Genomic DNA, 22254 nt, shown 5'->3' with positions numbered 1-22254 from the left:
TCCAGAGACAAAGAACGTGGGGCGAAGGTACTGCCCAAGACCGAGCCTGTCAGCCTGTTTCCGGGACGGAGACTGCGGGGCTTGCCGGGCTCCCAGGGCAAGGCAGGGGGCAGGGAGAGGCCTTTTCCCTTCCTGCCTTCTGCCCCCCCAGTGCTCTCACCTGCCTCAAGGTGGCTCTCCCTCCGGAGTTACCCAGATGGTTAGCGGGCAGCCCCCTGCAGCGAGCGAATGGGCAGCAGGCCAGAGCCCATTGCCCAATCTGCTCTCTGGGGATTCATTTTGGTCCTGTGTTTAGTTTGGGGGCCACATCCAGCAATGCTCAGGACTTACTCCTGGCCCTGCACTCAGGAATCACTCCTGAGTGATTCAGGGTGGTGCCAGGGATCGAACCCGGGTCCCTTGTGTGCAAGGCAGACGCCCGCCCTGCTCCGGCGCTGGTCTTAGGATTTTTATCTAGAGACAGTTCAATAACACTGGTTGGGGTATGTGACATGAAGGGGGCTTTTAAATAAAGTCTCCTTAAATATGAGCAACCGATTACAGCCGCGCTCTTGTATCATCTGAGCTATTCCAGTCAAAATTCCTAGTGACCTACTTTAATCTTCTGTTCTGTTGCCATAGCACTTAGGTTAAACGTGGGATAAAGAAAATTGATTTCCGGTGCAAGTCTTGATTTGTATCGCGCCCTGCAGGGCCTCACGCAGATGCGTGTGTGATGAGTCTCGGCCAGAGAAGATTCCAGGGGGAGTTTTGAGAGTTAAAATATGACAGCCTCTCTCAGCGGTTATTAAAATAATACATTTTCTGCAGATGCGTATCGTTTTCTTAAAGAAGTGCTGGGATTCATGAGCACCCCCAGGCACAAGAGGAACCGTTTCCTGCCTCCAACACAGCCTCCCACTAATATGGGTCATAATCAGGATTTTTCCTACAAAGGAAAGCAAGATTTATCTTGAAAAGTGTAAGCCAGGCTCAAAGACAAATGCTCGGCCTTCAAATGTTTTAATGCCTCACCTGGTTTAAAATCAATTTGGCGGTAAAGTGCGCCTTAGAATTCTCCAGATCTTATCTGTAGCAGAGAAACCTTCCTGGCACCATGCCCTGGAACTATGGGCCAGAGGGCAAGGGGGGGCCACCCGCTGAGTTAAAGAAGGGCATGCTGCAGGGTGGGGTGGAAGCGGGTGGGGGTGGGGAAGTGGAGAGGGGAGGGAGGGGCAGGAGGGTGCGGTCCCCCATCACCCAGAGAGAATGGGACCTCAGTTTTGTTCCCTTTCTGCAAGGAACCCGCAGAGGACTTTGTTATGCTAATGAGATGGTGTGGGGCCAGGAACCCAAGGCTGGGCGTGTCAATCCGGCCAGGGGTGGCCCTTAGTTCTGCCCCCAACCTCCCGGGCTTGGTCCCTGGGACAGAATCTGCTGGCTGAACCCCTCCCTCACCCCCAGCACAGAGCTGGGTGTGGGCCCCAAACCCCAAAATAGAATAAAATTGAAAAATAATAAAAGTTTGAGTTCTGTGAGTGGCTCCCGCAAAGGAGGCTCCTGGGGCCCTGGGGGTGGGACAGCAGCACCAGACAGGCTGGGGGGGGGGCGGGCGGGGGGCGGGGCGGGAGGGGGACCCCAGCAGTCCCGGCTTCTCAGTAAGATTTTTCCAAGGAGGCTTAAAACCACGGTCAGCCGCAAGGCAAGCGCTATCTCTCCGTGCCCGTGGGGGAGCCTGAAACACCTGACGCCAGGGACAAATGTGTATTTTATTGCTGATTTTAAAAGTTATTTGCATCATGAGATTTACATTTCAAATCAGCTTTCCGGGCCCAGAGAGAGTACAGGGGTCAAGGCAATTACCTTGTGTGAGGCCGACCCCAGTTTGATCCTGGAACCACAGATGAACAGGGGCCATCCCTGAGCACAGGACTGGGAGTAAGCCCTGAGCGCCGGCAGGGGTGCCTCCTCCCCCTGCGTCCTATGAAATGAGCTTTCTGACAGAACTCGCTGGCCTTTCTCTGGGGTGTACTGGGTGGTTTCTGTTTAGAGAAACTGCTGTGGGTTTCCTCGTGGCTAGGCGGCCTGTCCCCCGCCCCCCATCTAACACGGTATACTGTTGTCTGAAACGCACCCCTCCCCTTCCCGTGGCGGGCTGTGCTAGCGTGAGGGCGGAGGTCCCACACACGGTTGCAGTGCCACACGCTAGTCATGGGGCTCACACAGTACCACAGTGCCAGGGGGGTGCCGGGGCCTGAGCTCGGGCCCGGTTCAGTTTCTCCCACCGGAGCAGCAGGGGTGCGTGGGGAGACCGAGTGCCCTGCGGGCCCTGAGCTCCTCTCCCCTCCGCTCCCAGGTCAGTGTGAAGCGTCCGGGCGTGTTTGCATCTGCATCAGGGAAGTAGCCCCTGGGCTCTCCTCCCATAGTGCAGCTCTCTGGAAACAGACCCACTGCCGCGCAGTCTCTGGTGGACCCCCGGGCTCCCTCGACTCTGGGTGCTGGCACTGCCCTCCTGCTGGCTCCGAGCACTGCGGCTGTCTGCCCGTGGTGAGGCCCTCAGCGCCTGCAGGTAACTGCAAGGTGATCTTCACCGCTCCTGCCCCCAGCCCCACCTCCGGCCAGAGACAGCAGAGTAGGGAAGTTGCTTCTCTTGCACGTGGCCCACCTGGATCCACTCCCTGGCACCGCATACGGTCCCCTCACCGCCAGAAGTGAGCCGTGAGCACTGAGCCAGGAGTAAGCCCTGAATATTATCAGCTGTGGCCCACAAAACTGATCTCTGGCCTAAACAATGCGTTTTCTTAACTTACACCTCTTAAACATTTTAAATTCCTATGATTAGGTTCTCTCCTGTTTATATTAATTTTCTTCAGTTGTTATTCTTGGAAAACTGTAAAGTCCTTTTGTGTGTGTGCCTGGGCCACAGCCGGCGATGCTCAGGGGTTACTCCTGGCTCTGCACTCAGGAATCACTCCTGGCGGTGCTCAGGGGACCATATCAGAGGCTCAAACTGCGTCAGCAGGTGTGAGCAAACACCCTTCCAGATATATTATCTCTCTAGCCCCTATAACAAAATTTTAAGCCAGTCCCTTTTTATTTATTTTGGTTTGGGGGCCACACCCGGTGGTGCTCAGCTTACTCCCAGCTCTGCAGTCAAGGAGAGGCCCCCAGGGGTGGGACTGGGGGTCCCTGTGGAGTGCTGGGCGGGGAACTTGGGCCAACTGAATGCCAGGCGAGCATTGCATGGGCCTTTCAGCCTGTTACTTCCATCTTAATCTCTTCAATTTTAATAGTTTCATCTATGTATCGCTCCGCTGTGCTATGGGTAGGGTGTCTGCCTTGCACACGGCCGACCCGGGTTTGATTTCTCTGTCCCTCTGGGAGAGCCGGCAAACTACAGAGAGTATCCGGCCCCCAGGGCAGAGCCTGGCAAGCTACCGTGGTGTATCCAATATGCCAGAAACAGTAACAAGTCTCACAATGGAGACGTTACTGTTGCTCGCTCGAGCACATGGATGAACAATGGGATGACTGTGCTATGTGCTACCTATGTATCGTCTTTTGCCTTTCCTATTTGAATTGTGTAAATACATCTCACCTATTGTTTAGCAATTTCTTAGCCCCCAAACTATATATATATATATATATATATATATAAAGAAAAAAAAAACTCCTGATGTTTTAGACCCTTTTTAGACTTTTCTGATTGATTTTGTTTTGTACTGGCTGAAACTCTGAAACTCGGGGCTGGGGATATTCCAGGCTGGGCACTGAGGATAAAATTCAAGGTCTGAGATATTGAAGGCTGGCATCTAGAATGGAACTCGGGGTCTGAGGTATTCGAGGCCTGGTACTCGCTCACCTGGTCCAGGCCCCCTGCAATAACATCTTCTTTCAGCCCTGATGTACATAGCAAAAGCAGGAGGAAAGACAGACCCCAAATCTCTGATGAGTCGGTCACAGACAGGGAGGGAGAAAGGAATCTGCTAAAATCTAGTGTTTTAGCTGGAGTAAGGGGTGGGGAGGGGGCGTGCTTCTGTAGGAACCGGAACCAGAGACAAGAGCATCTCCAGGAGGACGCGTGTCTCTCCTGTCGTGCTCCCGATCCCACATAATAAAAGAGCACTTTAATATCCAAAGGGCGTAAGTGAAGAAATTTAAAAATTACTTCTCTTAGCTTTCTAGAAAATTCCCTAGATAGCTTCCTCTTCTGTTTTATAAGGAATTGGTGAAAACTGCTGGCATTTGGGAATACTTGTTGGCAGAGGGAGAGTTTCTACTTTAGGAAAACTCGGGTGGCAACTTGAAGGAAACTGGTTAAAAACATAAAGCACAAATGTGGCTGGAAACGTTGATTTCAACTAGAAGGTAGGGGAGAAAGATCTGGGGCCTTTGGAGCAGCAGCTGAAGGCTGAGCGTTCTTTCTAAAGTCACTTTCCTAACTATTAACTATTGTCTACAGTCATTTAAATCCAACTTTCAATGCAGGTTAAAGAAGCGTTTGTGGGGACTGGAATGATAGCACAGCGGGGAGGGCATTTGCCTTACATGCAGCCGACCTGGGTTCGATTCCCAGCATCCCAGACGGTCCCCTGAGCATCGCCAGGAGTGGTTCCTGAGTGCAGAGCCAGGAGTAACCCCTGTGCATCGCCAGGTGTGACCCAAAAAGAAAGAAAAAAAGCGTTTGCTGAGTGAGGTGGTTGGAAATATTACTCTCAAGATGATTTGGGCTTGGGGTTACACCCAACAGTGCTCACGGCTTACTCCTGGCTGCTCTCGGGACCAAACCAGGGTCACCGCAGAGCTCTCCTCCTCTGCTCCCGCAGTTAGCATGTGCTTCCTTGGAGGAAACGGAGGGTTTTCCACGGTGACCGTTCCCGGAACCTCAGGCGGCCGGCGAGCCCGCAGGAAGTGATGACGCGTAACGGGCCACACGACGGCTAAAGAGCGCCTTGAAATTAATTGGTCGCGACTATAAAACAGCGGTAAGGGCTGGAACGAGGGCGCGGCGGGCAGGCCTTGGCCTTGCGTGCGGCTGACCCGAGTCTGACCCCCCGCACCCCTACGGCCGGTGCCCCGAGCACCGCCAGGAGTGACCCCTGAGCACTGCCGGCGGGGCCCAGACAGCTGCCCGCCTGGCACGCGGCCCCGCAGCCCCCGCGCCCCCAGGGCTGACTCCCGAGCGCGGGGCCGGGGCGACCCCCCAAGCACCGGAAGGCCACGTGGGCTGTGGGGAGAGCACGCGCCAAGGGGGCGCCGCAACCCACACTGCCCGTGCCCGCGGAGCCCCCGGGAGGAGCGGGACCCCCCGCGCGCAGGCCGGGCGGAGCCCACGACCACCCGGGCTGAGCCCGCCACGTCCGCCCCGCGGCCCCGCAGGCCCGCCCCCGCCGGAAGCCGACGTGTCGGGGGCGGGCCGGGGCCCGGAAGTTCGGGGCGCCGGCCAATCCCGCGCGGCGCCGCGCGCAGCCGCCGCGAGCCGGCCAATCCCGGTCGCGGGCGCGCGCGGCCGTGACGTCACCGCCCGGCGTCGCGCGCCCGCCCGCAGCTCGCCATGGCGCCCAAAGGCGGCTCCAAGCAGCAGTCCGAGGAGGACCTGCTCCTGCAGGACTTCAGCCGCAACCTGTCGGCCAAGTCGTCGGCGCTGTTCTTCGGGAACGCCTTCATCGTGTCGGCGATCCCCATCTGTGAGCGCGGGCGGCCGGGGCGGGGTCGGCGTCGGGGTCCCGCGGGGGCGGGGTTGAGGGTTGGGGTCGGGGCCGGGGCTGGGGTCGAGGGTTGGTCGGGGCCTGGGTCGGGGCGGGGGTCGGGGCCAAGGGTCGGAGTCGGGGCCGGCCGGGGGTCGGAGTCGGGGCGGGGCGGGGGTCGCGGCCGGGGCGGCCCCGAGGGTCTCACCGCGGCCCCCGCAGGGCTGTACTGGCGCATCTGGCACATGGACCTCCTGCAGTCGGCCATCCTCTACAGCGTCATGACCCTCGTGAGCACCTACCTGGTGGCCTTTGCCTACAAGAACGTCAAGTTCGTGCTCAAGCACAAGTGAGTCCCGCCCTGGACACGCGCCCTGCAGCCCGCGGGGTGCTGCCCCCCAGCCCGCCCTGCGCCCCCGCCCTGTGACCCCAGCCGTGCGGCGGCCCAGCCTTGCCTCGTGGCCACCGCGCAGGACAGTCGCTCCCGTCTGTCCTCCCGTCCCACGTTCCGCTCCTCGTGGTGCCCTCGGAGGGGTCTAGAGAAAGACCGGGTCCGGGCAGGGTGGGGCGGGCCGACCTGGGGTCCCGGGTGTGCCAGGCAGGTGCCCCGCCCCGGGGTCCTGCCCATCGTGCCTCCCGGCCGCACCCCGGCTCAGTGCCCCACTGTCCGACCCTGTGCTCTACCCCCTGGGCCGGCCGGCTCTGGTGGCTTGTCAGCCCTCGTGGGGTGGTGCTGCTGTTCTCATCATTCCGAGAGGTGTGCGGAGGCAAGTCCCTTACCCTGGTTTCCCTATTTAAGGCTGCACGCGGCGTTATGAAGCCGGTAGCTGCGTGTGTTGAGCCGTGGGTGCATGTGTGTTTGAGGCACGCCTGACTCTGGGGCGGGGAGTCACTCCAGGGGTGCTCAGGGGGCCGTGGGGTGGTGGGGATGGGACCCAGGCTTCCCCGTGAGAAGCCTCATGGGCCCCCACCCGCCCTGTCAGTGCATGTGAGTGACCTGACCCGGCAGGTGAGTGCTCCAGGTCCTGAGGCGGCCCAGGGGGCCAGGGCTGTGGGAACGGGAACAATGGGGGAGGCGCGGCCTTCCGATGGGCTCGGGAGTCGGACAGTCTGAGGCCCCGGGCTGTGTGCTGCGGGGGTGATCGGTGCCCTGTGGGCCGTCAGAGTTAGGGGTCACTTGTGTGTGGGGACCCCTGGTTTGCGGACGGCTGTCAGTCTTCCCTCAACAGTGTGCTGTGTTGAAGGGAGATCATCCTTGGGGGCGTCTGCGTCCCATCGTTTAGATTCGATTCTTCCCCAGACTGGCAACGCAGCTGGTTAAATCTCCCTCGTTTGGGGCAATGGCTGGTGCTTCTGGTTTACACAGTTTCCCCTGAAGTTCTTCAGAGGACTGGAGACCGAGTCCTTGCTCGGGATCCCAGCAACCCGGGTTCAGATTCTGGCAGTACATCGGCGCCCGGGACATTGCTGAGGATAGCTCCTGAGCACTAAGCCAGGAGTAGCCTCTGAGCACTGCTGGGTGCAGTGCCCAAACAAAACAAAAAGATCCCTGCAGTGGTCACTGCTGCTCTCTCACCACCCTCCCCACGGTCCCGGGCCTCTGCACACGGTGCCAGTCGCCGGAACTCCTGAAACGCGGGCGGCGTGTCGGGCTGGCTGGGACGCCCACGCTGACCATCCTGCCTGTCCCCAGAGTGGCGCAGAAGCGCGAGGACGCGGTTTCCCGAGAAGTGACACGCAAGCTCTCGGAGGCCGATAACAGGAAGATGTCTCGGAAGGAGAAGGACGAGAGGTGAGACCTGCTCGGGTCTGCCCCCTCCCTCTGCCCGCTGCGCCCTGACCCCTCTGCCCTGGGCGGCCCCGGGCTTGCAGGAGGGTGGCCGGAGGCGTCTGAGACCGAGGACACGGCCTCAGTACCAGGCCTTCCAGGACCCCAAGACAGTGAGGGCCGGTCTGGGGACTGGTCAGCGGCGGCTGCTGTGTCCTGCCCCGTGGGCAGCGTCCCTGGTGGGTGAGGGGGCGCAGGACTCGTGGGGTGCCCTGGTTTTTGGTATAGACCTGCCGCCCCCGGGCCTGTGCTGGTGCTGCGGCACCTGGGCAGGAAAGGCTGTCGGGTCAGCGGAGTCCAGCCAGGCCGGGGCCGCAGAGGGGAACCTGGAACCAGGACTTGGACGGGGGTGGGAGGCTGTGGAACCTGCTGGAGTGTTCTTGGGCGGGCGGGCTGCCCTGGTGGCAGAGAAGCCATGTCCCCCGGGCTGGGGTCCTGCGGCCACTGCGGCACGTCACGCCTGGGCCCGTGCGCAGGATCCTGTGGAAGAAGAACGAGGTGGCGGACTACGAGGCCACCACCTTCTCCATCTTCTACAACAACACCCTCTTCCTGGTGCTGCTGCTCGTGGCCTCCTTCTTCATCCTGAAGAACTTCAACCCCACCGTGTATCCTTCACGGTTCTCTGCGTCTCCCGGCCCAGACGGTGCCATTCCCGCTCGGCTTCGTGCTGACGGGCCGGGCGTGCTGCGCTGAGTCCCAGTGACCAGCCTGCCATCCCAGGGGTGCCCCATGCCTCGGGAGAGTCTGCCCAGTGGTACCCTTCAGCCAGTGCTCACCTGGCCCTGCTGCCGGGAGCCGGGCGTGTTCCCGTTCCAGGTGCCCGGGCAGAGGGACGGTGGGTGCAGGTTCTGCCCCCTGCCCGGGGTGGGGGGGTGGACGCCCCTCTGTGTGGGGTGAGTCGCAGGCCTGGCTGCCTTTTCCTTGACCCGAGCTCCTGCAGCAACTACATCCTGTCCATCAGCACGGCGTCGGGCCTCATCGCCCTCCTGTCCACGGGCTCCAAGTAGCCGTGCAGCTCCAGGGGCCGAGGGGCGGGGCACGCCCCTGTTTCTGGTCGGGAGAATATAGAAGGTGTTGGAACCCCCAGATGTGTCCTTTGTGTTCTGGGATGGGCTGGGCCTGGCCCGGAGCCACGTCCTGGCCCGGCCTCGAGTTTCCAGCACGCTGTGAGCCCTGCGGGCCTGTCACGGTGCGTCCTCCCCCGAGGGGCCTGGGCAGCAGCCAGCACGCAGGGCCGGGATGCGCTTGGGGTTCCTTGCCTGGGGCAACTGGGAAGGTCGTGGCGGGTCTGGAAATGGTGCCCAAATGTGGGGCTGTTTGGGCAGGTGTCCAGCTGCCCCCTGGAGGCTGCAGGGGTGGGATCATCCATGCGAGCGCCAGCCCGTCCTGCCTGCAGTGCCTGGGAAGCGGGTTTGTCAGGTGTCTTTGCTGCTTGTGTGCCTGCTGGCGCCTGGGCAGCCCTTGGACCCAGGGTGCACACGGGCCCCTCCTGAGGCCCCGGGATGGCAGCATCTGTTGTCTGTGCCCACGAGCACCCTGAGAGCTGGTGTCATCTGGGATGGGAGCACTGGCGTCCTGTTGTGGGCGTGGCCGAGCCTGGCCTTCCCCTCAGACCCCGCGCATGGGGCTCTGACGGGCCCTGCTGGGGGAGCAGCACACCCACCCGTCACTGCCCTGTGGCTCTCCTCGGTGCGGGCTCCCGAGATGGGGGCCTGAGGGGGACACTCGGGCTTTCAGGGAGGAGCGAGAGGGCCCGTTGGTGGCCCCACCACACCCTGGCCTCGTCTCGGACCCCCCCAGCTGAGATACTGTCCCCTGCAGGGCTGCCTGGGGCACGGCACCAGCAAGACTGCCCCTGCCACCGCCGGCCACTCCCACCCCTTGCCCAGGGCCTAGAGCTCCAGCTCGGACTCTGTTGAGTGGACGCCGTTCCTGCCTCCCCCTCAGAAGGGCGCGTTGCTGCCAAGGAATTCTCCCAGGGAGCCAGGAGGGTGCGTGGGAATGTTCCCCCTGCAGGAAAGGCTGGCGCACGTTTACCTTGGCCACAGGCTCGCTCCTGGTCTGGGTTCACGGGGGCGGCCGCCTTAACCGTCGGTGCGCTGGATCGCAGTGCTGGGGCCCAGGCTCGGAGCCCAGGTCAGACCCTGGTGGTCTCCTCAGCCCCCCCGGCTTGCACTGTGCCCTGGGCGTGTTTCCAGGGCTCAGTGGGGGCAGCTTCTCTGCTCGGGAGGAAGGGAAGGGCTGTTGGGGCACGGTGAACCTGGCCGCGTCTGCCCCGTCCCCTCGCCAACCTCCCCGCAGAGACAGGAGCAAGACGGGGTCTCAGGAAATGCACAAAATGCTTTTATTGAAGCAGGTTAAGCCACATACAGTTCCCTCTGCCAGTGAGGCAGTTGGGAGCAGAGGAGCACTGGAGAGAGAGCGCCGCCCCCTTGGGCTGTTCGGTCAGCCAGGGCGGTCTGGGAGGAAACTAAGCTGCAAGACGCACGTGGGCGTGATGGCGGGAAGCAGGGTGGGGGGTGCGGCGAGGCGCCAGGGGGTCCTGGCTGGGCCCCGGAGAGCCCGGCGTCACGAGTGTCGAGTCGGGGTTTTCTCAGGCTCGGTCTCCCTTTCTGCACACAGCCCAGGAGTTTCTCCCTCCGCCTCCCAGCCGGAGAGGCCGCCCGCCGTGCAGAGGCCGAGACGGGCTCGCATGCAGGTGGGCGCTGCGGAGCCGTGGGGGCTGTGGCGTAGAAGCTCGGGGCGCGTGCACGGAACTGCCCACAGCCCTCGGGAGGGGCGGCGCTGAGTCCTCGGCCCACGGCCAGAGAGAAGCAAACGCCCTGCGGCCTCCGGGTCGCTTGCAGGGACGAGCCCTGGGAAGTCCCTACACGGTCTCTGGCCCCCTGGGCGGCCTGGCAGGCTCCGGCCGTCCGGCTGCGTCACGGTGCCTGTGGCGGGGTGCCCGGCGGGGACAGCAAAGCAGGAAGGGCCGGCCGGGGCTAGGAGCGGTAGTCCTTCCTGCCGTAGGGCTTGTTCCGCAGGATGCCGTCCATCTCGGCCACCACATGCGAGCTCATCTTGGGCAGCACCTGCGGGCGGGCAGCAGGACCGTCGGGGTGGGGACTGGGGCCTCCCCTCCCCGCTCTGGGCCACAGCCGGCCCTGGGCAGCGGGATCCGGGTGTGCGTGCGCTGGCCAGCGGGGCCGGGGACGGGGCGGTACTCGCCTGGATGGCGCCCAGGTTCTCCACCAGCTGCTCCGGGCTGGACGCGCCCAGGAGCACAGAGCTCACGCCTTCGTTCCGCAGGCACCAGGCTGGGGGGGAGGCGGGGAGGCGTCAGCCTTGGCGGGGGGCCGCCCACACCTGCTGGCTGCGGCTCCCTGCCCCTCCCCCACCGTGGGTAGGGGGCTGCCTGGGGCTGGGTGCACAGGGCCCTGCAGACTCACCCACGGCCAGCTGGGGAAGGGTGCAGCCCAGCCGCTCGGCGATGGGGGCCAGCTCCTGGAGCTTGCTCTGCTGCCGCCGGCCCTCCTCGCTCACGATGCGCTCCTTCAGCCACTGGTAGCACTGCGGGGAGAGCGCCCGGAGAGCGCTGGGCACGCGGCTGGGGCTCTGCGGCCACCTCCCCCCGCACGTCACAGCTGGGGCCCCGCCCCCGCAGCCAGGCCTGTCAGCTCTGGGAAACCATCACCGTGTGCCTGCCGCTCCAGGCAGGGAGCACATGTGTGCGTGTGTGCGAGCCCCGGGGTGTGGCTCTGCAGTGCTCAGCCCCCTTGGCTGAGGGACAAGGCCAGTGGGGTGGGCCCAGGACCCCTCATGGGCAAGGCCGCTTCTTTGCATGGCTCTGTGCTTGAGTTAGGGGCGCCCAGTGGTGCTTGGGGATCGGCCCCCTTGAAAGGCTCGGGGATCCTTGGGGAGCACCAGGGCCACCCGCACGGTGCTGGAAGCACTCAACTGGCGCTCAAACTTAAGTCTGCGGCCCACTCCGCCCCCCCTACTGCGTGCGGCTGGTCTGCGGAGTCACGTTCCACACCAGGCACATCTGCCCTGAGCACTGGGGACGTGATTCACACGTGCCTTTATGCACACGAGCATGTGTGCCTGCCAGCCACCCAGTGGGAGGCAGACTGCCCCGGGCCTCCTGTGGGCTGTCGCAGCTGGCCCGGGAGCTGGCCTGTGTATTCGCTCCCCGAGGCCGAAGTGCCACAGTGCGGAGACTCCGAGTCTCAGCTGCTCCACTGAGGCCTGGCACGGAGGGAGGCACCGGAGCGGGTCAGACCTGCGGCCACGGCCCGGAAGCTGGCCACTGACCGGGAGGTTCCCTATGGGCTCCAGACAGCGATGCCTGGTGCTGAGTGTCACAGACCACCTTGTCCCTCCCTCGCATGTCGTGCTCACGGGGGTCCCTGCACACCCCAGAGCACCTTCGCCTGGCACCTGGGGCTCAGGGCATCCGTGAGGCAGGTTCCAGGCTGACCTCACACACACACACACACACACACACACACACACACACACACACACACACACACAAGGAGCCAGTGGGGGCAGAGGGCAGGGCCACCCAGGAGGACTCTGCGGGCGGAGTGGGGGTCCCAGGGTCCCAGGTGGGAGGAGGTACCTTGAGGGAAGCCCTGGAACTTTCTGGCACCCCGTTGCCGTATTTTCCTGAGATGATGCCACAGGCCAGAGGGGACCAGGTCATGGCTCCTACACCTGCGGAGAGAGCAGCAGGCATCAGGTGCTCCTGCAGCCAGCAGGGGGCGCCGCAGGCCAGCACACTGAGGGCTGCGGCCTGTCCCGTTTCCAGGACCCCAGACTCTGCCTGCCGCCTCCATGCCAGGCCAGCCGTCACCATAGTCGGCTGCCGCCCCGAGGGTCCCAGACACCTCTTGGGAAACTGTTGGTGGCCACACCTGTGTCTGTGGCCAGTGTGCCCCCGGCCATCCCCATGCACAGTGACCTGTCCCCCCGTCCGTTCCCGCGCAGTGACCTGTCCCCCGGCCGTTCCCGCACCCAGTGACTTGTCCCCCTGGCCATCCCCTCGCAGTGACTTGTTCCCCAGTTGTTCCCGCACACAGTGACCTGTCCCCATGCAGTGACCTGTACCCTTGGCTGTCCCTGTGCAGTGACCTGTCCCCCGGCTGTCCCTGCACCCAGTGACCCATCCCCCTGGCCGTCCCCGCGCACAGGACCTGCCTGTCCCTAACTTCCTCGTCCCGGGCCTGGGGTGGGCATGTCTTCGTTATCGGTTGGGTGTTTGGGGGTAGTGCAGCAGCGTGGACACTTGCCCTGCATGAGTGACCAGGTCCTGCCCTTGGCACCATTGGGCCCCCCGGGCCCGGCTAGGAGTGATTGATGAGCACAGTCAGGATTCAGCCCTGAGCACTGGCGGGGGAGGCCCCTGGGCCAAGTGCATCGTTATTAATGTTTTCTTCCCATTTCCCCTCCGTTCCCCTTGGTCCCGGGCCCCACCCCACCCCCGGCGTGCAGAAGCCCCCACCTATCTTGTGGTAGAGCTCGGGCAGCTGCACCTCCACCTTCTCCCTCTGGAACAGGTGGTACTCCGCCTGCTCACACACCGGCGGGATCAGGTTGAACTGCCTGGCCACCGAGTACGCCTCCTGCGGGAGGAAGGTTGGTGGACAGACGGGAGGCGGGGGGCCGGGAGCCTCTGGCAGGCCTGGTGGGGTCCCAGGGCGAGCTCCCGCCCCTCACGTAGCTGAGGGTCCCGTGCAGGGAGGGAGGCGGCTGCTAGCCAGGTGACCCGGGCTAGCGCCACGCACAGCCCAGGGACTGGGGCTTGGGGGTGGCCGTGGGGCCCGCCCAGTGGTGCCCTTGAGGTGGGAACGTGCATCTAACTGCGGCGGGGAACGCCATCGTCGTTCTTGGGTTCAACCCGTCTGGGGGCCGCCCCCGGCAGTGCCGTATGCCAGGCAGGTGCCTGCAGCCCCGTCTCGGCCAGGCAGGGGTTCCCCTGTGCTGGCTGCCGTGCGGGGCTGAGAGGTGGGAGGCCCGGGGTGCCCGGTGGGACACGCGTGGCAGCCGCCCGCCCGCTTACCATGATCTCCATGCCGCTCCAGCGGGAGGTGCCCCAGTACATGGCCATGCCCTGGTTGATGACGTGCGTCATGGCACGGACGATCTCTGTGGGACGAAGGGTGCGTGGTGAGTCCCTGCCCACTGGCCAGCCGGCCGGCCGCTGTCCCCACGAGCTGCCGAGCTGGTGCGATGCTGGGTCCAGCCCGGAGGCCAGCCGGGTCCAGCCGGAAGCACCAGGTGCCTGGGATGAGCTGCGTCCAGCTCCCGCGAGCAGTCGCCGAACTCAGTGACCTCTGGCGCGCGGACCCCCACCCCGGCTTCCCTCCCTAGCTTCCTGCCCTGTGGCCGCGGCACTACCCCGGAGCCTTCCACACAGCCTGGCCTGCCCAAGGATGCAGCGGTCCACGACGGCCTGAGCCTGCAACTCAGCGAACTGGGGCGGGCCACTTCTGCGTGGCCACTGAGAGCCGAGCAGAAGGGCGAGTGACCCACGACCCCGCCAGCTGCCGCCACTCAGCTCCTAAGTGGACGGGACCCTGGGCCAGAGGCCTGGGGGGCCCGGGCCTGGACAGCCCCGTGTGTGGACACTGCAGACTGACACGGCCCAGCTCCCGGGGCTCCAGGTGTCCAGGCCGCGGACATTTTTTCCAGGGATGGCAGGCGAGGCCCCTCCACACCCCAGCAACGCGGATGATGCGTCCAGTGAAAGCCTCGAGCCCGATCTCACGTCAGGGCACGTTTGAAGATTTGACATCTCAGAAGCTGGCCCGGTCTAGCCAGGGCACAGGCAGGCACTACCCGGCCAGGACACCAGAGGGCAGCACTGCCACACGAGCGGCCGAGGCAGCCTGTGGGGTGCAGCAGGAAGGGGAAGGGGGGGAGGGGGAGGGTGGGGCTGGGGTGTGGGAGTTTTCTCCCCAAGCGGACCCTGCCAGAGTCCCTGCAGGACAGTGTCCGGCTCATCAGCGGGTCCCTGCGGGGCTCGGGGCTGGGGGCAGAGCCACCAGCCCCCTCCTCAGCCTGACCCCGAGATACGGGCAGGGGGACGCGGGTGGCGCTCCCCGGGCAGCTGCAGGGGGGAAGCAGCCCGCCCCCAGAAGGGGCGGCAAAGGCGAGCAGGTGGGAGGAGGAGAAACCAAGACGCTTCTGCACGTTGCAGGACACGGTGACCAGGATACAGATGGCCACGGGACGGGAGAAGCTCGTCACCGGGTCAGTGTCCGGGATACAGGACCCACGGTGGGGCGTGACAGGGGAAGACCAGCACCCAGCCCCAGCAGAAAGCGGGGAGGAGGCGGGAGGGAAACTTCCCTGAGAAAGACTCGTGAGCAGGTGCTCTGCCCGCCCTCCACAGGGAGGCATCCTCTCACGCCAGAGGCCGGCGCTCAGCCGGGAGAGCAGCCGGGAGAGAGGGGCTGCATTCATGGTGTGGGAGTCAGCGTGGCCGCTGGACACGGGCGCCCCCAGCTCCCTCCCGGGCCCAGGTGCTGTTCCAGGTACGAGCCAGCCGCCCACACTTACAAGGAAGCGTGTCCTGTCCCCTGCAGGGGGCTGGGCGGGCTGGGTGTCCCCGGGTGTGTCCCGCCCCGCCCGGACCCCCGGGGCTCTCAGCAGTGTTCCCCCGGGGTGCCCCCTCTCTGAGCAGTCCAGGCACCAGGGGCACGGAGCACTGCGAGCCGAGCAGCAGAGATGCTTCTCCTCACCCCAGTAGAGTGCTGCTCAAGTCCCCATGGCGCCGTGGGCAAAGTGGGCTCCGGGCACTCAGGCCCCGCCCGGCCCCCGTTGGCTGCAGCCCCGCCCAGCCTCGTCCCCTCACAGCCGAGATCAGGGAACATTTGCAAGTTCACAGGTCAGGTGGGGGCCGTCACCCCACCCCCCAGATTTGGTAGCAGTTGGTTCGTCATCAGAGATGGAAAAATCATTTCTTCCCAACGAATGGGTGAAACTCAGCTGTGCCAGCCCTTCGGATCAGGTCCGAGGGATCCAGTGGATGAGAGCCGGGGGTCTCCCAGCCAGGCTCAGGCAGGAGCTCCGACAGTCCCTATCTGCTGGAGAAACACGCCAGGGCACGCAAAGCGCTGGGGGTGGCGCCTCCCGCCTCCCTGCTCCCGGGCCTGGGTGCTGATAGGTGCGGGCAAGAGGGCTGCGCCTCAGGCCCGCCGCCTCCCTGCAGCCCGCCCCCAGCACCACGCTGAGCTATGTCGAACCAAATCAGTGACCAAGTATGTCAGGAAACTACGCTTCCAACTCCACGGGAATAAAATGAACTTTACAATGAACTTTTAACTCTGTAGTTCCCTTCATTCAGTCACTCACACACTTGTTCACTCCTCAGCGCAGTGACCCTCTGTCCAGCGCTCCCTCACCCACCCACACAGCATCGAGCATCCACCTGCCATTCATCCATCGGCCTCTCCATCCATCCACCTACCCTCCATCAGTCTATCCCCCCATCCACCCACCCACCCACCCAATTTTCATCCATCCATTATCTCACCACCAACTCATCCATCCGCTAAATACCCACAAAGCACCTTCAATGTGCCCAGTGCTCTGGAAACGACAGTTTGGGCTGCTGCAATATTGCCTTCCTTCAGGGTCCTTAAACATTCCTACGCGCCTGCTCAAGTACAGTGCCCAAAACAAAGGCTTCAAAGAACTGGGTGAACGAGCTGCTTGCCGTGACGAGACTCTGGGAATAAAGCAAAATCCTCTTTGATCAAGTGCCTCTTACTTGGAATAAAAACATCTGATTTGTTTTATGTCAGCACTGACCATCCATCAGGGGAACTTAGTTAACTTAAGCGCCAGTTAAGTTGGGAATAAATATTTAATGACTCAAGGCTTCTTTGAGGTTTACTGGTTTTGGCAAAACACCCCACCTGGGGGGCGAGGGAGGTCTGTTGCAAGTGTCTTTCCAATCAAGTGTCATGAAAATCGACTTGAAACTTTTCAGATCAACAGACGAATTCTTCCCTCGAATTAAAAAAGCTGTGGGGACTCCGAGGACAGCTCTCCTCCTCCTGTGCTCTCGAGAGGGGGTCCCGAGCCAGCCCCGCCTCCCCGGAGCTGTGGGTGGGAGCCGCAGACTCGGGAACCAGCCTGGCACCTAGAGCTGGCGGCTCCCCAACCCCACGCAACGCGGAGCGCCAGGCTCAGGCCCACGACCAACTGCCTGACTCACTCGGGAACCAACCTTCTCACGTCAGACGGGCTCTGCCAAGAGGGGGAGCACAAGTCGGGGTTCCGGGCGAGGGGGGGATGGAGACTGGCAGGGAGGGACTGTCAGCCACTTCAGGGAGGAAAAACAGCTTCCCGGGAGAAGAGACAGGCGTCTGCATGGGTTTTCTCCGGAGCCAGGGCGGTGGCAGGGCCAGATGGCCTGGCAGATGCTCCGAGGGAGGAGAGGCTCGTGGTAGGGGAGCCAGGGAAGAGGGGCACGGAGGGGGAAGGTGCCAGCGCCCTTTGGGCTGGACCGCTCCCTCGGTGGCAGGGAAAGCAGACACGCTGCCTGCTGGTTCCAACAGCACCAGGAGGGGATGGGACTGCTAATTGGATCCAGAGGCCGACTGCTGGGAAGAGGGGCACGGAGGCTTTTTCTGGCTCGGCTGGGAGCTGTGCTCCCTGTCTTATTTTAACCAAGTTCCCAGCTAACAGCCCTTCAGGGCGCAAGTCAGACTCTCGGGGTTGGCATCTTAATCCATTTAAATCAGAACTGCTGGGCGTGTGTTAGAAAGCAGATCTGCAGGTTTAAAATAGGTGCCTTGGCCACAGTTACAAAGGGAACTGCCCGGTGACACAGCAACAAATGCCCCGTGGCAGGAATTCCTCTGAGCTTTCCCATAAAGCAACACAGAACAACCGGATGGGCCGAGAAAGAGCTTCTGTTAGACTCCGTGAGACACACAGGCTGAGAGTGGTCTGCGAGCACTGCACAGCCCTCAGGGACAGACAGAACAACAGCCACACTGGCTACAGATGCGGGAACGGCCACACAGGTGACACTGACTCAGGCAGAGAGACATGGGGACAGCCATCCTGGCTACAAACAGACACGGGGACAGCCACATTAGTGACAGGCAGACAGATGCCGGGATGGCCACACTGGCTACAGACCACAGAAGACAGGCGGGAACATCACACACTGGCTGAAGGACAGACCCCCCTGAGCACCGACACGCACGAAGGGCAGCGAAGCCCACCCAGCAGCTGTAGCAGCCTGAGTTTCTGCATGACGGTCACACTCAGCTCCCCACTCTCCTCTCCCGGCTGTAATGTAATGTCATGTAATGTAATGTCAGTAAAGAAACAAAGGGTCTGGGGGAACTGGGCATCACAGATGTATTCAGGACCCTCCACCCCCCAAACCGAATACACGTCCTTCTGTACTGCATAGGGGACATTTTTCAGGACAAGTCACATGCTGGGATATGACTCAAACATCCTGGAGAACCACAAAAAGAAATTACACCAAGTGTCTGCTCAGAAAACAAAGTCACAAATGTAGAAATCAATCATAAAGAGAAATCATTAAAAAGGATGAACTACCTGGAAACTAAACAACATACTGGTAAGTAACAATGGGGAAAAAGAAGAAACCAAAAAATTCCTCAAATCAATCGAGGATGAAAAAACATACTGCTAGAACCTCTGGGGAAAGTCCTAGGGTCAAAGTTCATAGCACTAAGGGGAAAGTTCAAAGCACTGAGGGGAAAGTTCAAAGTACTAAGGGGAAAGTTCCTAGGACTGAGGGGAAGGTTCATTGCTCTTCAAGGTCAAAAGGATAATGAAAAAGGTCAAGTCAACAACCTAACCTCTCATCTAAGAGAGTATGAGGAAAAGAACAACAGATGAATCTCAAGGCAAGCAGAAGGCAGGAAATAATAAAAGTTACAGCTGGAATCAGTGACACAGAATGTAAGGAAACAGTACAAAGGCGCAGTGAAAGCAGGGGTGGCTCTTTGAAAGAATAAACAAGACTAACCGGCCTTTAGCTGGACCCATGGAGAAAAAGAGAAAACCCAAGTGAATCGAATCAAAGATGCCAGGGGAGAAGTTACAACAGACACCTCAGGAACACAGAAGATCAGAGGAGAGGAGGTTTCTGCAAATGAATTCATGCCACTGAGATGAGAACCTGAAAGAAGCGAATGGATTCTAGAATCGTGCAAACTCCCAAAATCCAACCAAGAGGAAACAGGAAACCGAAACAGACCAATCACTAGGAAAGTAAAAGAGTAATTTAAAAACTCTCCCCAATGAAAACGGCCCAGGTCCAGATGGGTCAGTAGTGAGTTCCACCAAAACTTCAAGAAGCGCCCGTATCCTTCAAGCTCTTCCAAAATATCGAGGAGACGGGAATCCTTCTTTTTTTTTTTTTTTTTTTTGCTTTTTGGGTCACACCTAGCGATGCTCAGAGGTTACTCCTGACTCTGCATCTCAGGAATCACTTCTGGTGGTGCTTGGAGGACCATAGGGGATGCTGGGAATCAAACCCGGGTCGGCCGCGTGCAAGGCAAATGCCCTACCCGCTGTGCTATTGCTCCAGCCCCGACGGGAATCCTTCTTAATAGGGCCTATCAAACCTCTAGGCCCCAACACCAAAAGCAGAGACACGACTGAAAAAGGAAACTACAGACCAATATTCCAGATTAACATTGATGTAAAGATCCTCAACAAAATCAAACCAGCAACATATCAAAAGGATTATACACCATGATCGAGTGGGTTTCATCCCAGGGATGCAATGATGGTTGAGGATTCAAAACTCAGCTCATGAAATACACCAACAATAGGAAGGAGAAAGGCTGTATGATTATGTCCACTGGTGCAGGGAAGCATCTGATGAGATCCAACATCTATTCATCATCAGAACCCTCAAAAAATAGGGATAAATGTCATATACCTCAACTAGTGATAGGCAAATACAGCAAACCCACTCACTGGTGAGACTGGAAGCCCTTCCTTCCCCTGAGATCCGGTCAGAGGCAGAATGTCCACCTTGGCCACCATTATTCAACATCGTTTTGGTAGTCCTTGCCAAAGCAATCAGACAAGAGATAGCAAAGAGACCCAAATCATAAAAGAACAAGCTAAACTATCACTGTTTGCAGAAAACACGATACTATACACTGAAAACCCTAAAGACTCCATAGAAACTCAGGAAGAACAGTGCTGCGGGTTCTGTGGGTCTCGGGAGACTCGGGTTCTGCGGGACTCGGGAAGTGTATCTCCTCTGACCCCAACAGCAGCTGCTCTGCGCCCGGGGCAGGGCCTGTCACATTCTGTCCCTTTGTCTCTGGGCACACCTGGCGGTGCTCAGGGATCACTCCTGACGGGTCACAGGTGGTACCAGAGTCTGAGTGGGAAGTGGGGGCGCCCGTGAGCCCCTTCCCCACAGATGACAAACTCAAAAGATGTGGACTCATAACCGCAAAAGGCGGCCCCTCGGAGGGAGGCTCGGGCTGGAATCCCCGCTTCCTGTCAGCTCCGCGGGTGCAGGGGGTAGGATCAGAGGCCCCAGACCCTCAGCAAAGTGAGCTGGGGCGTGCGGGCAGGAGCGGCCAGCGCGGGCCTCACTCACCTTCCATGGGCGTGTTGCTGTCGGGCCGGTTCGCAAACACCACGTCCACGTACTCGAGCTGCAGCCGGTGCAGGGAGCCCTTCAGCCCTGCGGGCAGACAGAGCCGTGAGTGGCGCGGGGCACAGGCGCTCTGCTGCCCACCCCTGCCGCATCCCCACGGGGCGCCTGCCAGCCCAGGGGCCAGGCGCTGAGGTGGTCAGCACCGTCTCCAGCGAGGCCGAGCCTGAGTCACGCGGCCTCCAGGGACAAGACCCCGAGGAAGCAGGATGCGGCCCCCGAGAGGAGCAGAGACTGCCTGCCTCCTCCCTCCGGCCATCCTCCGGCTCCGCTCTTCTCTAAAAGGGGGGCACACCGGCAGCGTCCAGGGGCTACTCCCGGCTCTGTGTCCCGGAGTGGCGGTGCTCGGGGACCGTGTGTGGTGCCTGGGGTTTGAACCAGGGTCGGAGGGATACAAGGCAAGTGGTGGCACAGGGTGAAAGAGCCCAAGAATCTGGGCCCAGCACCCGACGCACTGAGAAACCTGTTCTTTGACAGAAACCTGCACAGTCTCTCCTTCCCTGCCCTGTGGAGGGTTGGTTGGCTCTTGAGCCTCTGCTGAGGTCCAAGACGGGCTGATGTCCCTTGAGGGGTTGGTTGGTTTGCAGGGGCCTCCCAAGCAGTGGGGCCCGAGGGCGGCAGAGACCCCGGGACACCGGGCAGTGCCGGGGCCTCCAGGCTGAATGCCCGGATGCTAGGGGTCCCGGTGCCAGGAGCAGGACTGGCCGCTGCTCTGAGCCACACCGCCATGCTGCTCTCTGGAAACACCCGGCGAGTCGGGACCCAGGCACTGCACCTGGGCCTCCCCTCTGCCCGCCGAGACGCCACAACAGAAGTCTCTGGAATGCTCCCTTCTCCCGCAGCACAACGCTGGGTGCCTCTCGCTGGGCCCGGGCCAAGGTCTTGGGGGTCTCAGATGGGCCTTTCAGGAGATTTCCCAAGTGACGTCAAGCTCAGGCAGGAAGCCCGCGTAGCCACCGTCGGAGCCCTCGGGAACCGAAGTGCGTCCTGCTGTCCGCAGGCATCTCGAATCGAAGGTGCGCGCCATGGCATGGGCAGCGAACCCTGACTGGCGCCCGTGCTTGCCCGGGGTCCCCGCTCGCCGCCGGCTCAGCGCAGGCCCATGCGTGGAAGCCCCTCCTGCTCGCCAGGGCCAGTCACACGCCGACTGACTCCAAGGACAGAGAATTACAGGCTCCCGGCCGGTCACCTCTGGCCTAGACGGAGGGGCATCTGAGAGAGAGAGAACGTTCCAGAATTGTGCACGCCGGGACGCAGCGGCCACCGTGCAGGGAGAAGGCAGTGACGTGGCAAAGCTCAGAGCCTGGACCTGGCCCCCAACCCTACCCTGCAGGGTGCCGGGGCCGAGGGCTGGTTTGGTGGTGGGGCGGGGCTGACGAGGCTGTGACAGGCCAGCAGGGTCACAGCGGTGACTCTGGCTTTGACACAATGTTGCAAGGATGTCTCACCTTAGGGTCTGACCTTGCTGCCATCTATGTATCCATGCTACAGTGCGCCTGTTTCCCAAGTCTTTGAAACCACAGAAAGATACAAGTAACTGAAGCTGTGTGTATCTTTCTACCCTCTCTCTGTCTGAGGGGAAGGAGCAACAGTACAGCGGCCGGGCTTTTGCCTTGCACGCAGCTCATCTGGGTTCGAGGCCCCCCCCAAGCAACACCAGGAGTGATCCTGAGGCAGAGCCCGGAGTAAGCTCTGAGCATCGCCTGGTGTGGCCCCCCCAAAAAATACAAGCAAAGAGACAAACAAAACAATCTATCTGGCAGCCAGTGCCCGAGTTCAGGGACTGTTTCCCAGGGGGCCTCGAAATGATGGCAAAGCCACCGTCTCCCTGGGTCTGCAGCTTCCAGACAGGCGATATCTGGACCCCCAGCACACGTCTCAGGTCCTGGCATGGAGGAGAGATGCTCATGGTGGGACGAGGGGCGTGTGCCAGAGAGGGGACGCACCACGGCTATCACGAGCCTGCAGTTAACACGAGCAAGAGAAACACCCCAAAAAGAGTCTCCCGGGACAGAGGCTGGACCCCAGAGAGCAGCAGACGACTGAAAGGATGAACCACTGACAGGCGCGTCAGCAAGCAACCGCCCGCCAGG

The 22254-nt window shown here is 61.4% G+C and overlaps 2 protein-coding genes across 3 annotated transcripts in view; one reads left to right on the top strand and one right to left on the bottom strand.

Moving 5' to 3' along the window:
* Positions 1-5500: 5500 nt before the first annotated feature.
* Positions 5501-8583, top strand: SSR3 (signal sequence receptor subunit 3). Its single transcript, XM_004602906.2, has 5 exons — positions 5501-5666; positions 5889-6015; positions 7360-7458; positions 7971-8102; positions 8438-8583. The coding sequence occupies exons 1-5, from the start codon at positions 5534-5536 to the stop codon at positions 8502-8504; spliced, it is 558 nt and encodes a 185-aa protein (XP_004602963.1). The 5' UTR covers positions 5501-5533; the 3' UTR covers positions 8505-8583.
* A 1234-nt stretch (positions 8584-9817) lies between these two features.
* The window catches only part of KCNAB1 (potassium voltage-gated channel subfamily A regulatory beta subunit 1), a 56171-nt gene continuing 43734 nt past the window's right edge, over positions 9818-22254 (bottom strand). For both annotated transcript variants that reach the window (XM_004602905.2, XM_055127304.1), the window contains exons 8-14: positions 20105-20191; positions 13541-13626; positions 12983-13103; positions 12101-12195; positions 10926-11046; positions 10705-10793; positions 9818-10568 (exon numbers count right to left, since the gene is read on the bottom strand). In XM_004602905.2, the coding sequence (XP_004602962.1) occupies positions 10479-10568; positions 10705-10793; positions 10926-11046; positions 12101-12195; positions 12983-13103; positions 13541-13626; positions 20105-20191 (689 nt within the window). In that variant the 3' untranslated portion in view covers positions 9818-10478. The remainder of the gene's footprint in view (positions 10569-10704; positions 10794-10925; positions 11047-12100; positions 12196-12982; positions 13104-13540; positions 13627-20104; positions 20192-22254) is intronic.

This window comes from Sorex araneus, chromosome 2 (genome assembly GCF_027595985.1).
Source record: "Sorex araneus isolate mSorAra2 chromosome 2, mSorAra2.pri, whole genome shotgun sequence".
Lineage (NCBI taxonomy): Eukaryota > Metazoa > Chordata > Mammalia > Eulipotyphla > Soricidae > Sorex > Sorex araneus.
The sequence above is the reverse complement of the archived record's forward strand: the minus strand, read 5'-3'. Positions and strand labels throughout refer to the sequence as shown.

What these genes read in the sequence shown, in the direction of transcription:
- SSR3 (XM_004602906.2), top strand. Translation starts at nt 5,534, where the DNA reads ATGGCGCCCAAAGGCGGCTCCAAGCAGCAGTCCGAGGAGGACCTGCTC. An exon ending in AAGTTCGTGCTCAAGCACAA is followed by an intron (nt 6,016 to 7,359) that starts GTGAGTCCCGCC and finishes GCCTGTCCCCAG; the next exon opens with AGTGGCGCAGAAGCGCGAGG. An exon ending in AAGAACTTCAACCCCACCGT is followed by an intron (nt 8,103 to 8,437) that starts GTATCCTTCACG and finishes GAGCTCCTGCAG; the next exon opens with CAACTACATCCTGTCCATCA.